Source organism: Colossoma macropomum, unplaced genomic scaffold (assembly GCF_904425465.1).
Source record: "Colossoma macropomum unplaced genomic scaffold, Colossoma_macropomum, whole genome shotgun sequence".
Lineage (NCBI taxonomy): Eukaryota > Metazoa > Chordata > Actinopteri > Characiformes > Serrasalmidae > Colossoma > Colossoma macropomum.
The window spans coordinates 35340879-35355460 of NW_023494785.1; the positions used below are offsets into that span (position 1 = coordinate 35340879).

A 14582-nucleotide genomic window follows, 5' to 3' on the forward strand; every position below is an offset into this window, starting at 1 on the left:
TTAATGCACAGTTTCTGTTTATTTGAGTTTAGCATATTGGAAAAAATAAAACAAAATATAAATGTGCACAGGCCACTTTATATGTTTAATTTTTTTTCAATATGGTAAATTCAGCATTGTGCATTAAATGTAATGGATGTGTTGACTTGCTGTCACTTAGAAAATCAGCAAACCATGTAATTGTGACTCAATTTTCATGAAATAAAATACATTCAAAAGTCCACAGATTTGAATCAACACCTTCAGATACATTTTCACACCTCTTTTTTTAAGATCATAATTCTGTAAAGGCTCAAAGAGTACATACGATATTCTGGAGAAACACTGTAAATATGGTTGTCAGGAGTCAAAAATGACTTGACGGCACTTAATAATAAAAACAACAGTAACAATAATAGCCCAACTAAAGTCTTAGCCTGAGACAGTGGAACAACCAAGACCTCTGCGTGAAAACCAAGATGTTTACAAGTCTGTTTTGGCTTCACAAAGCTGTTACCAAACGTGGTGCAGCAGGAATTGCTACAAAAAGTTGCAAGAACTCAGCGTGCAAATCAGAAGAGCAATCACAGCGTTTATATGTCCAGTGTCAAATAGTCTGATGTCAGCTATTACTATGTCAATTGCGCTAAGCTTAGACTTTAATAAGACCGCAACAATTGAATCATTTACTGTTTATATGCACATTAGAGGCTCAATATTAGTCTAAGACACCTGGTTTAAGATGTAACGTAAATTTGACATTATAAATTATGTACATGGATGAGTCTCACCTCTTCTGTCGGTGATCTGTAGATAGCCTGTAGAGAGGTACTGCTCCATGTCTTGCTGAAACGCCTCCTCAAAGTACTTCTGCCTTTCCTTTAGCTTTGCTTGCTGTGCGTGCTCCATCTCCAGGACCTTCTGGGCATGCTCAGAGTCCAGCTCCGCTATCATGTGGAACAGAGAGACAGAGAGACAGTCTTTATGTTTAATGCCTCACTGATCTGTCTGATCCGGAAGTCCCTAACAGACATAATCAAGTACATCTACCTCTGACCTAAAAGGAATGGTGAAAAATCTAACATGCATAATTTTCACCTCATCTAAAATGTAGCTGATCAGCCAAGACATGCTTGGTGTCTAAATTTTGGTTCTTTAGTTTTGTGCTGGAGCTACATAGCTAATGTAGCTAATACGTAATAGAACTAAAACCCTATCAATTAGCATCATCCAAACTGCACATCAGACTTGCCTCAGCCTGCAGCAAGTTGTTATAAGGCTCATATCATGAAAAAATGAAATTTTCCTCACTAAATTTTTTTAAGAGTATGTACACATTTTTTTAAGTTTTATTCACTCCCATTCATTATTTTTGTGATGTCATGAAAACCAATGCATTCACTTTTATCTGCTTATAGAGTCTAGAGTAGTTTAGCCCCACCAATTCACATTGATACTACACTGTATGACCAAAAATATGTGAACACCCTGACTAATTATTGAGCTCAGGTGTTTCAGCCACTCCCATTGCAAACAAGTATATAAAATCAATGGCTTAGCCATGCAATCTTCTCATATAAACACTGGCGGTAGAATAAGTCACACTAAAGAGATAAGTGACTTTTCTGCCCTGGTCAAATGTAAGTGCTATTATTTTAAAATAAAGGCACCTCGGAGCAACGATAGCTCAGCAGAACTGCTTCTGGAAGCAACATTAGTACAAGAAATGTGTCGAGAGCTTCATGAAAGCTTCAAGCCTAAGATCACTGTTTACAATGCCAAACTTTGGCTAGAGTGGTGTGAAGCACGTCTGGCATCAGGCATTCTGATTGATCTGGGTTTGGTGGATGTCAGGAGAACACTACCGGAATGCACAGTGACAGCAGTAAAGTTTGGTGGAGGAGGGATAATGGTCTGGGGGTGTTTTTCAGAATTTCAGCTCAGCCCTTTAGTTCCAGTGAAGGGTGATGTTAATGCTACAGCATACAAAGTGTTGCATACAAATATTTTTGACAATAATACACTTTGTCAACAGTATGGGGAAGGCCCTTTCCTGTTTTAGCATGACTGTGCCCCTGTGCAGCAAGCAAGGTCCATAAAGACATGGTTTGACGAGTTTGGTGTGGAGGAACACCAGTGGCCTACTACTTAGTAACACTACCTAAAGTTTTGGAAAATGGTCATGCAAAAATGAATGATTGTTTTTGCTACATAAAAGCACATAAACATTATAAACAAAAATGAAATCATGTTTTTTCATGATAATAACAAACGAACAGTTTGAGGCAAGTGATAGTTTGAGGCATGTGATAATTCAGGCCGGCAGTTAGCACAATGCTAACTGATGAGCTAAATGTTTCTGTTGCTTATTAGCTACATTAGCCTTGGAGCTTCAGTGCAAAACTAAAGAAGCAAACGTCAGACACTAAATACGTCTTTGCTGATTGGCTACATTTGCATTAAGGGCGATGAATTGCGCAAATGAGATTTTTTTGCTGAGCTAAACATCACATATCACTAGCTACGCACGTCACAAAGTCTGTTATTTGCTGTCGCATCATCCTTTACTAAATGAAATGCCAACCCTGCTGTCACACTCATTGTCCTGAGTGTTCCTGTCTTTCTCCCACGCCATCTACCCATCTGCTTCTTCCTGCATGGCCCACAGCTCGCAGCGCATGCAGGCACAACAAGAAACTGTGTGCAGAAAGCCAACGGAAAAAAGTGTGTCTCTTCACACATCATTTCAAACGTGTCTACATACCCCACAGCGCAGTGAAGCTACTTCCTTCAGCAGAAGGGAGCTGAGATGATCACAGGCTCTTCGCTGAGTGTAAATGAGCGAACATGTGAGGGAATGTGTGTAGTATACTCTATACACTGCGCTTCTTTATCTTCTTTATCTCTGACAGGAAGAGCACCCACTTCACTTAACTGCAGGAAGCGTGTCTTTAGTGTTAAAGCGGCTTCGCTTCTATTCTGCGTGCACGTACTCTGTGCGTCTCGTTAGAAGCAGAACTCCTACAACAGCCTGTGGAGAGGATGCAGAGATGTGCGACATGCGCTGCATTAAAATGGTGCATTCAATGAGTGTGTTCTGCTGCTGAGTGCATGCTTTAAATATATTAAAATATTAATGTAAAGAAACATACAGTACTGTGCAAATGTTAGAGACCACCCTTCTTTTATTTAATTACCAGTTATTCAGGACTTGTATCTAAGAAAATTAAGACAATCCACTTGCATAAAGAATAGGCAAGTCAAAGGAAAGTAAGTGAAAAAACAGGAGTTTCCAAAAGTTTAAAAGATTATTAAAGGATACAGAAGAAATGGGACTCCTAACAACCATGCAAGACCTGGCTGACGACAAAAACTGCCCCCATCAGATAAACCGTACTTGAAGCTTTCATCTTCAACTCAACACTATTTGTCTAAAAGGATGTGTAGCTGTCAAGAAGCCCTCACTGAGAAAAAGGAAATAGACAAAAAAGAAGAACATGTGCAGATTGGACAAAGAAGCTGCTGGTGTTCTCAGAAAAATGGACTGACCACCGCAGAGTAGGGCTGGGCAATATGACAATGTTTTTTATTGTTGTAATAAATTACTTTACAACATGCTTCTCTGAGCAAATCGTGGGTATCGTGAGTTCTTACAAATCTTCATTTAGTGTAGCGCTGTCTTTTTGGATACAAATCATTGGATCCATAGTTTTTGTTCGCATTTTTTAAATACGGCACTACTGCTTGTTCCAACCTATCAGGTGTCTGAAAAAATAAATATGTATATGTATCATGTAAAATTCCTGCAGTATTGTGATACTGTGCCATACTGCCCTGCTCTACGCCTCTTGCATTACCTTGATTATGAAAAGGAGGAAATGCAACCAACTTCTAAGACTGAACTGTGGAAAAAAAACCCTGCAGATTTCTTTGAAAAACTGAAAGCAAATGTGCTATTGTATTTAGTTGTTGAGTGTTTTGCGTAATTTTCTGTTAAATATGTTTTCTGTTTTTTTTTCCTGTTGCTGAAACATTAATAATTTGCAGAATGTCTATTCTGACTGGAAATTAAATGAATGAAGGGTGGTCTCTGACTTTGGCACAGTACTGTTCATCTTATAAGCAGTATTAGAGGGAGATTAGAGACACATTTTGTTTACTGGTAGCATGTTCCACTATGACAGTCACAACCAGAACACAGGGTTAGACTATGGACCCTGACTGATACGGACCATTCTATCGAATTAGTTCTAAGCCTTTATTCTGCATGCACGTACTTAGAGCATCTCATTAGAAGCAGCTTGTTGAATTTTAATCTCCTTGAAATCAGAGAAATCTGTGAAAATTTTCTCATAATCGGTGGTACTCTATTAGCCTTTACACATTGCCATTTCACAGTTAAAAAAACTATTTAAAACAACAATTAAGTGTACAGACCTCTGATATTTACAAGGATTGTGGATATGATCTATTTACACCTGAGACATTCATTGAGATGGTAATAAGCTAAACATATACAAACCATCATTTACTGGGTACTTTCTGTTGAAAATTGGCTATCCCAAACCCTAAGCCCTAAATTTCAGCTTGTGAATATAATACTTACACATTACAATACTTTCAGAGATCTTTTTGATTTCTTCTAAAGTGAAGCTGAAAAATGTAGATGTATCAGTTCGGTTTAGTTAACTTTATTAAATAAAATATGCTATCATCTGTATTCATGTTACTAGAGAAACACAAAGAGTTTTTGTCCATAGGCAGAGCCTAATTTTAGCCACACCCCTTTATTTTAGAGCAGGATGTGAGACTGCATCCCTGTCCCTCAAGGCCATATGAGAAGTGAGAAGTTAGATCCCATTGGTTTAAAGTAAATGTGTCCCAAAGTCAGTGAATTGTCACTGAATGTCATGAAATTGTCACAAATTGCCCTGTCTCAACTTTTTTGGAATGTATTGCAGCAATTTCAAATATTTACAAACAACAATAAAGTTAATAAGGCAAAGCATTTTTCTTTGCAAGATCTTTGCAAGATTGCAAAGTAAATTTAGTTTAAATTTAGTTCAAAATTGACCTCTTTTTTGTGCATTTTTCAGATTTGGAAACTTTTTTGGAATTGGGTTCGTACATGTTATGTTGCACTACTCATATGTTAATTATGAAGTATGTTAATTATGAATAGTTCTTAGTAGATAAGCTGCTAAATTAGCAACCTCCACAGGTGCAAAGGGTCAGCAGACTATCAGTAATTAGTGCCTCTGTTAGCAAATCTGGGCCTATGAGTGCTACAATATTTATATTTAAGACTCTCATCAAGAGCTTCTGTCATATTTTATAATTCTGTCATATCGGTTTAGAGATACACTGATGTGGGAATTGTGGGCTGATGCAGGTATACAACCTTCCAGAGTACATTAAATACATAATCAAATATCGGTTTAAAATATTGGTCAAATCTGTCCAAAGCAATTATCCGCCAATATCAATATGATTCCATAAGATTCATCAGGCTTCTTTTATATCAGTCAGTAAAGCAATGTTTAACCAAGAGTGACAATTTAAGTTTTGACCATGTAAAATTATTAGCCAATATTAGCAGTCTGTTCAAATTTTACCTCCTTAAAATCAGTGAAATCAGTGAAAAATGCCAATTCGTCTTCCTGTAATCTGACAACTTTGCCAAAGAAGTTGACTGGGTCCCAAAAATGGATCATCCTGTCATTGCCTACAGTTGCCAAGCGAATGACATACCTCAGCTCTGTCCTCCTTTGTGTAGCATGTAGACTAGAGAAACTTGCACAGAACGGCAGAATAAGGCCAGTTTACTCCTCTATCAAGACACATCCACACCTACAACTATGCAAAGCATATTTTCTTAACATTGCGTTTGGCAGCAGTTTCTCAGCCTGCCTGCTTGGATAATCTGCTCTGGTCTGCCTGTCAAGGTTATATTTCGCAGCAGCATCATCATCATCATGCGAGTCCCTCTTACCCTCCTTCCATCATACCTATGATTCACTCATGACGTCCTTTTAGACCTTAGGCTGTGTGCTTGTGTACGGTCTCTTCTTCCAGCTTATTGTGCAAACACAGAAAGAAGGCCTTCTTTGCAAAGTGGTATGTTTAGTGTGAACAGGCCTAGACAAACCAGTGTCTTGGATTATTTCATCCACGGTAACGGATACATGTCTGGTTTCCAGAATGAATACCAATTGTGATTTTGAAGGCAGATTCAAGTCATAGTGAGCACAAACTGATGATCTATTCTATCAAGTGCATTCAATTCATTGCACCCTGATCTGATCTGACACTGTCAGTACTGGGCCGTTATCAGTCAAAACAATCAGATGTCAGAGGGGAAAAAAAAAAAGAATCTGATCCAATTATTCTGTAATGTCATGTTGTTAGCTGTGCATTTCTTATCTTTAAATAAAAGAAAATAGAATGACAGCCTATTATTATATGCTCATCATCATGTGAAGTGCTTCAATGTAACAGTACGATTTTCAAAGTTTCAATATCGGTATCAGTAAAAGTGTTGTTTAAGACAGTGTGTTAAGTGTATTTTAATCCTAAATCATACCAAAATCACTGAATCACATTACAATGAAGTCTGAGATTTCACCACGCACTGAATCTTTTCCTAAAGAATGACAGTCTATGTGATGTCAGAGATTAAAACCTATAATAATTCAGAACAAAACTCTGTTTTAATGATGTGAAGGACTGTTTTACTTCTGACACTTTTTTGATCCTCACACCATAGATGTTCACCAATCACTTCATACGATTCTAAATCAAGTTTCAAGCCGTTGGGTTCCAAGTAACCTCTGAGAGTCTAGTCCTGAGTTTCTGAGGTGCGAGTCCAGGTTGAGCTTTGAGTCTTTGGGGTGAGAGTCCAGGTTGAGCTTTGAGTCTTTAGGGGTGCCAGTCCAAGTCAAGTCTCGGGTCTCTGGGGTACGAATCCAAGTTGAGTTTGTGGTCTCTGATGTGCTAGTCTGAGTCGAGTTTCGAGTCTCTGGTTGTGATTCTGAGTCAAGTTTCACATCTCTGGGGCGCAAGTCTGATTCAAGTCTCAAGTCTCTGAGGTGCAAGTCCAAGTTGAGTTTTAAGTCTTTGAGGTGCATGTCCGAGTAGAGTTTCGCGTCTCTGAGGTGCCAGTCCAAGTCAAGTTTTGAGTCTTTGAGGTGAGAGTTCAGGTTGAGTTTTGAGTCTTTGAGGCGTGAGTTCAAGTTGACTTTTGAGTCTTTGGGTTGCCAGTCCAAGTCAAGTCTCTAGTCTTTAAGGTGTGAATCTAAGTCAAGTGCTGAGTCTTTGAGCTGCGGGTCAAAGTCAAGTCTCGAGTCTGTGGGATGCAAGTCAAGTCTTGGGACTGTGGAGTCCCAGTGTGAATCGCGAATCTTCAGCAGAGAATTTTAACTTAGTCTTGTTACTAGCTACAGGCGTTGTATTGTGCAAAAGAAAAACCTTACTAAAACTTGCCAGGCTTAACATAGCTTCAAATAACAACTCTTTCCTTATAGAACAACCTTCAGTCAGCAGGACAGAACTGAACATCAGTTCTAAGACTAGATAACTAGCACAATTTGCTATCCAAACTACATGCTAGCTAACAGTTGTTTTTTAAAGACTGCATTTATTTATTATTCATTCATTTATTTTTAATGACTGCTGTTTGTTGCTCTACATTCTACCCAGAAAATGAAGAATAAAGGTTTTTTTGTAACGAAACGCTTGTTATGTCAAGCTTTATCAAATCTGATGTCACATGCCACAATAGAATTGCAGTACAGTAATATGACCGTAGCAAAATTTACAGGCAAAGCCACACATTTAAGGTTGGAACTGAAAGGTTTTTCATTTACTGCATTAAGGTCGGCGGTCCTAATTGAATCTTTTGTCCCCTCAGGCTGAAATTTCACAAGTCTTTAGTCTCGAGTCGAGATGCAAGTCCTTTGAGGAAAGTCTGAGTTGAGTCACAAGTCACTCAATGTGTCTAGTGAGTCTACGTCACAATTTTTAATCACCATCTCTGCCTGACGTTGACTTCAAATGTCACATGTCAGCTTTAATCTGTAGATATTTACATCTATACTGAGTGAATTACATAGGAAGCATGGTCTTTTATGCATACAGTGCCCCCTTTTCACATGACCGTAAGTAATTGGACTATTGGCTGCTCAGTTGCATCTTGGCTAGATGCGTGTTGTTGCATCACTAGTTTATGCATAAGAGAGCTAACAAAAGGTCTAGAGCTGATCCTAGATGTGGCATTTGCATCTAGCATAGATTGCTGTTGTCTCTCAACATGAGAAGCATGTATAAAAAGGGATGTTTTTTTTATGTGTTTGGCCCAATATACACGCTAATATTCTTGGAATAAGACTGAAATGGTACGCTTTAACCTTACAGTCGTTTCATTTCAAATTCAATGTGCTGGAGATCAAAGCTAAAATAGCACGAATGGTGTCACAGTCCAGCTACGTCCAGACTGTAAATTAAAACCAATTAGAAGCTACACAGCCTCATGTGCCTAATGCTTCTTTTCACCATGTCCTCCTCAGCACATCTCTAGAGGCTAATGACGAATGAAGGCATAGTATGACCCTCAGGCACAATCCTCACATTCATCACACACTCTGAATGTATGACAGGGGAAGGAGAAAATGCACATGACTGCAGCTAACCGAGAACTGAGGAAGCCCAGCCCTCAGAGAATTACAAATCTCCACGAGAGAAGGTTCATAACAAATCCCCTATAATAATATGTTATACTGGGTCTAAATTAAGGCCTGACCAACATCAACAGATTGTGATCAATAACAATATTGATTTTAAGAAGCTTAAAACATTGGTAACGAATAATGCCGAAGAGCTACAGGTGTAATGATTTCGAGAGCATCGAAAAATCAAAAAAAATTTGAAACAGGCACTGAAAAACCTCTCTTTAAGAAATGATACATACATGCTCTACAGAACTTCAAAGTAGCACCTGAGAGTCAACACACACTTCAATGGAAAGAAAGAATTAGAAATACTGCAAAAATCTTAAACATTTATCTTTCATTTTATCTGTTATGTCTTTGTTTTATTTTTTTTTATTCTGAATTTGCAAAGAAAAAAAAAAACAAAATAGATTTTTCGAGTACAAGCCAATTCAGACACTAGTCCACTCCAGACTTTAGTACTACAGCTCTAATCTTAACTTGTTTTCCATATGCTAATCGTTAGCTTTGGATGTTTTTTTTTTTACCAGTTCAGCCTATGTTGGTGTAATTAAAGTAAGCAAGTATCAGCAAGTAAATGAATCCCAGCTTCTCAGTCACTGTAACAAGACTGGCATAAGAGAATGAGACCATTAAAATCACCAACGGGCAATTAATTATGCAGCAGAGCTCAGTGATTTTAGACACTGTCAGGTCATTTGGTGAAATTTTTGTCCTGCTAGACCTGGTTAACTAAGTGGTAGACCACAAACCTCACGGGGTGGAGCTGCCGATGCTGAAGCACGTAGCACGTAAAAATCACCTAGCCTTGTTGCATCACTTACTACAGAGTTCCAAACTCTCTCTGAAGGCAACATCAGTACAAGAACTGGGCACTGGTAGCTTCATGGAATGGGTTTCCATGGCCGAGCAGCTGCACACAAGCCTGAGATCACTATGTGCCATGCCAAGCATTGGCTGGAGTGGAGTAAAGTACACTGCCAATGAACTGTGAAGCAGTGGAAACGTAGAGTGATGAATCACACACAGTCTGATGGACGACTTTGGGTTTGGCAGATGTGCTACCAAACAGAATACACAGAGCCAACAGTAAATTTTGATGAAGGAAAGATAATGGTCTGGGCTGTTTTTAGATTTGGTCTAGGCCTCTTAGTTCCAGTGAAGGGTAATGTTAATGCTGCAGCATACAAAGACATTTTAGACAATAATATGCTTCCATCTTTGTGGTATCATATGTGGAAGGCCCTTTCCTGTTGCTGAATGGCTGTGCCCCTGTGACGAGTTTAGTGTAGAGGAACTCTAGTGGCCTGCACAGAGCCCTGACCTCAACCCATATTGAACATCTTTGTGATGAACTGGAACACCGTTTGTGAGTCAGGCCTTCTTGTCCAACACCAGTGCCTGACCTCACAAATGCTCTTTTTACTCAATGTTCAAAAAATCTCACAGACACACTCCAAAATCTTTTGGAAAGACATCCCAGAAGAGTGGAGGCTGTTACAGTTGCAAAGGGGGTGGGGGGCACCTATATATTAATGCCCATGCTTTTGGAATGGGATGTCCAATAAGCACACGAGTGATGGTCAGGTGTCCACATACATTTGGCCATATAGTATATAAATATTAGTGGTACTTTTGCCAATACTGATAAATCCTTAGCTTTAGCCAGCACTATTGGCCAAAATATTTATAGATCGAACCTGGGTTCAAACCCACTCAAGGTACTCCCCTGTCCTGGCTGTTTTAAACCACAAACTGCTCTCTATGCACACAAACACAATCAACAGATACACACAATCTGCCATTACAAGCATTCTTCAGCCGAAGGAAAACCCCCCATACTCCAGTGCTATGAGTATACTGTCTCCTGGCTGCTAATCAGTGGAAGGGCAATGGAGTGGATGGTAACAGCAGTGGCAAAGCCCACGGGCCAGTCAGGTTAATGGCTCATCCTAATGAGGTTACCTTCCTCCACACGGCAGCGCTAATGCATCCATGCAGCACTGAGGAGACAGAAACTTCAGAGCAATGCAGTCAGCTGGTATTATGGTAAACAGTGCCTTGAGAATACCATTCCTACTTCTGGGAATACTATTTCTACTGAATACTGGACTAAAACATCCGCTTAAGCAGGCTGAACTGGTTTATTCTATCATTAATGAATGTTTTTTATTCATTATGTCCTTTAATTTTTTTTTTGTCTAAAACACAACGCACTAAACAGGAATTGTCAAAACAAGGTCACTCTGATACTTCATGATGATTTCTCAACCTATAAGATCGCTTTTGACTTTCAGCCTCATTAAATACCTGCGGCAGTTCCGAGATTACTATTGCAGAACATGGCAAGTGTACAGGTTTCATTGTAGTAGGTATAATCTTATAGGCCTCAGCTGCAGTGCCAGAAAATTAGCCTGCCAGTTGCAGCTATTTCTAATCAGGGCTTTAAATGGAACTGAATATAGCGTACTTAAAATAGGGTACAGAACAGCAAGCGTATGGATTATTCTATGTGGGCAGCGGGCTAATCCTCTTGGTATTTGCCGTGTCAAGACTCAAACATATAACTAGACCCCAATCCGTCTATTTATAGAAAACGTGTCTTTTGCTGATGGGTTTATGTATTATGTACTAATAGTGATGTCGCTCCCTTTACATTGGCATAGTAAAACCACTGTATAGGAATATAACCGCTATATAAATTACTATACCACAGTTTAAAATCAACATGAATCAGAAGTGATAATACATCTTCCTTCCATACTGGTGAATCATGTGATAGGTGGGGGTGGTGGGAGGTTCAGGAGAAACATGATGTAATTGGTTTAATATTATTTTTCCTGCCACTGATTCCCTGCCATTGATGGAACACTGCAAGAAAAATGACTTTCTCTTTTAAATTAACTATCATAACATGAATCTTGCTTAATATGACCAGGGACATGAACAAACCAAGGTAAAAAAAGGTCCATTTTGATTAGACTTTGACTTTAGAAGATGCAAGCTTCAAGAGTGAGCTCTGTTCGTTAGCAAAAGTTTGCAAATTAATGATTTGTTGATAACTTGTGCAATTTTCCACTTAACTAAAATGTAGTGAAGACATCTTTCTGATGCACAAATTTTGCACGGGTACTATGAGGCTAATATAGCTAACAAGCACCCAAAAAAATTCCTTAAAATCTCCATACACTTTTTACAAATGATCATTACATAGGTGTGATAGACCAACATTTACTGCTGCATTTACTGCTATTACCACCAAAGACTGAATTCAGGGTAAGCACTGTTTACATTGGGTAACTTTGTCGTGCTTTTGGTTACTGTCTTGCTGTAGGTAGCAAGAACACTCGTTGCTTTAGGCTTCAAAGAAGGGGTGGGCAATATGGCAAAAATGTAAAAATACAAAGTTTTATATCCAGCATTTCACATACTGTGCTACTGTGCTGAACTAAATCACTGCAACAGGACTAATTAGGCTCTCTTTATGATAAAAGAAGCAGGTGTTAAGTGTTCTTTTAATACTGACAATATCCACGACATGCACAGAAAAACATTTTTTGACATATCTCGATGACAACAATTATCGTCATATTGCCCACCCCTACTACAAAGAGTGAATGTAACACTCGTCCGCCTTCTTCAACCAACCAAATTCAACCAACGATACCAGACTGCTAAAGAAAAAAGTGATTTTGATTATCTAAGATGGCAATCAGCTACATTCAAGGTGTGTGTATAGTGTATGAGCACATATTTATACAAAAAAAAGTTGCTAGGTGACCTAGACTTGCATTACTTTTTAGCTGTACATTAGCTTTGTAGCTCTGACGTAAAATTTAAGACGCAAGCTTCGGAGATTAAACATGTCTTGCCTGACTGAGCACATTTAGGTAAATGGAAAATTAAGTGAATTAGTTTTTGTTTTTTTGTCACACCTTTTCTTTAATGTTACAGACGTTTATTGATATAGATGAAAATGTTACCAATACGAAACAGATATTTACATTTCACAACAGCCATACAACTGTCTTGCTTAATAAGAAGAATCATTAATTTTTAAGAATTTCAATGGTTCTGTGCTCTTAGACCAGTGAGTCAAGCCTACCAAGTTTTATTATAACAATACAGGCTAAACTGATAGACCAGACCACAAAACAACATCAGAGTTAAAACAAAAAACTCAACCTTCAAAGCTACAGAAAAAGATGATGTTTTTGTTTTTTTGCTGTTTGTTTGGACAACTGAGAACGGAATCATATTTGACAATTATATCAGTCCCTAAGGTCCTGTTTACCTATATTAAATAGTATTGGCCGATATTATTGGTTACCGAAAGTTTTGGATCCTTACAATTGGTATTAAGGGAAAAATTTTATATTAGTCAGTCCCTAAAAGAAAAGAGACATCAGAATAGTAAATTCAGACACTATGGCGTATGTATCTAAAAGCCTTTCCAGTATACAAACTGGCGGACACCAGCCAGACCTGATCTTCTCAGAAGCACTTCAGCATCTCCTTGTGGTTGAGGAATAACAACAGTCAGGGAACAATTAAGGCAAATCTATGTTAAAACCTTATAAGCGCATTTGAAAAAAATATATAGCAGCTGCAAAGCTGTCAATATATTTCCTCCTTCAAAAGGCCAAAAATTCAGAGATGGTCACCATCCAAGGCTCCTCAACTGAGTTACGGTGCAATTGAAGATCCAAAACTAAACTTTCAGTTTCAACAAAGCTCAAAGGACCCACCTCACGAACAACAAGTGCATGTGATTCAAAATTCCAGTAACCAAAAATCTACAATAATCAAAAGCAATGCTGCCAGATTGCTGCGTGACTCCTCATTAGCTGCAGTCTTGATCACCATGGTAGCTGAACCGCATCCACAGCAGAACAAGCAAACAAGGTCTGAGAAACACCTACACAAATTTTCCTTACTGCCGTCCAGCGTTCCGGGCGAGGACATGCTTCTCTCTCTCTGATGAAGATGAGCGGAGAGCGGAGTCAACAAATCAGGGACTGCGGGCTTGGATTTGGCAAAGGTACAGTTAAGCCTGCATGTTTCCCCACGTTTAAAGCTCCTATACAGTTAGGCTGCAGAACACACAGACGCAGGCAGCGTTTCTCTTCTCTACGCTGTCCGTTGCGGAGGCATTGCCTGCTCAGGGATACAGTGCTAAAGGCACAGCTGTAGCGAGGAGATGCAAGCTTGGAATGTACCATTTAGATCACTGATGGGGGAGGAGAGGAGGCAGACAGCAACCATGAATACATTTCAAAATAACATGTGCTTAATTTGACACATAACCTAGCACCTTATCCTGATGAACTTCTCAGTTCCATCTTCAGCAGAAAAAGCTAAGGTTTTATGCACTACAGTGAGAGGAAACACGTTTCCAGCCACTTTTCTCTTATTTAATACACTTCCAATGCATATTTACACAAAATGTCTTTTGCCTTTGTACTTACAAATATATAACAATAAATGATGTGTTCATAAGCACATAAAAAGCAGAGTAACAAAATAAAATAAATCAAGTTCCACATATTAAAGTTGCAAAAATAATTATGTCAAGGATAAATTCACAGCCCCTTAGTGACTAATTAAGATTTGCAGGAATGTAGCATTAGAAACCCAAAAAGTGCTTCTCTGGGCCTGAACCCTGCTCTCTTGCACAAAGAAGAAGTCAATACTAGAAATACAAGCATGTATAAATGTGATGACTATTCTCACTCTCAGTGCTGTGTAAAATGCATAGACTGTATGCTAAAGTGTATGAAGCAGTACTGGCTACTGTTACAACAAACTTGCATAATCATAAGGAGCTTTTTAAGCAATTAAATATACATTTACTTATTTTTTAAGGCCTTTATTGTA

At 38.7% G+C, this 14582-nt stretch overlaps 1 protein-coding gene across 3 annotated transcripts in view; it reads right to left on the reverse strand.

Moving 5' to 3' along the window:
• The window catches only part of dtnbp1a (dystrobrevin binding protein 1a), a 41147-nt gene that overhangs the window by 5832 nt on the left and 20733 nt on the right, over positions 1-14582 (reverse strand). For all 3 annotated transcript variants that reach the window (XM_036592500.1, XM_036592492.1, XM_036592483.1), the window contains one exon: positions 771-926. In XM_036592500.1, the coding sequence (XP_036448393.1) occupies positions 771-926 (156 nt within the window). The remainder of the gene's footprint in view (positions 1-770; positions 927-14582) is intronic.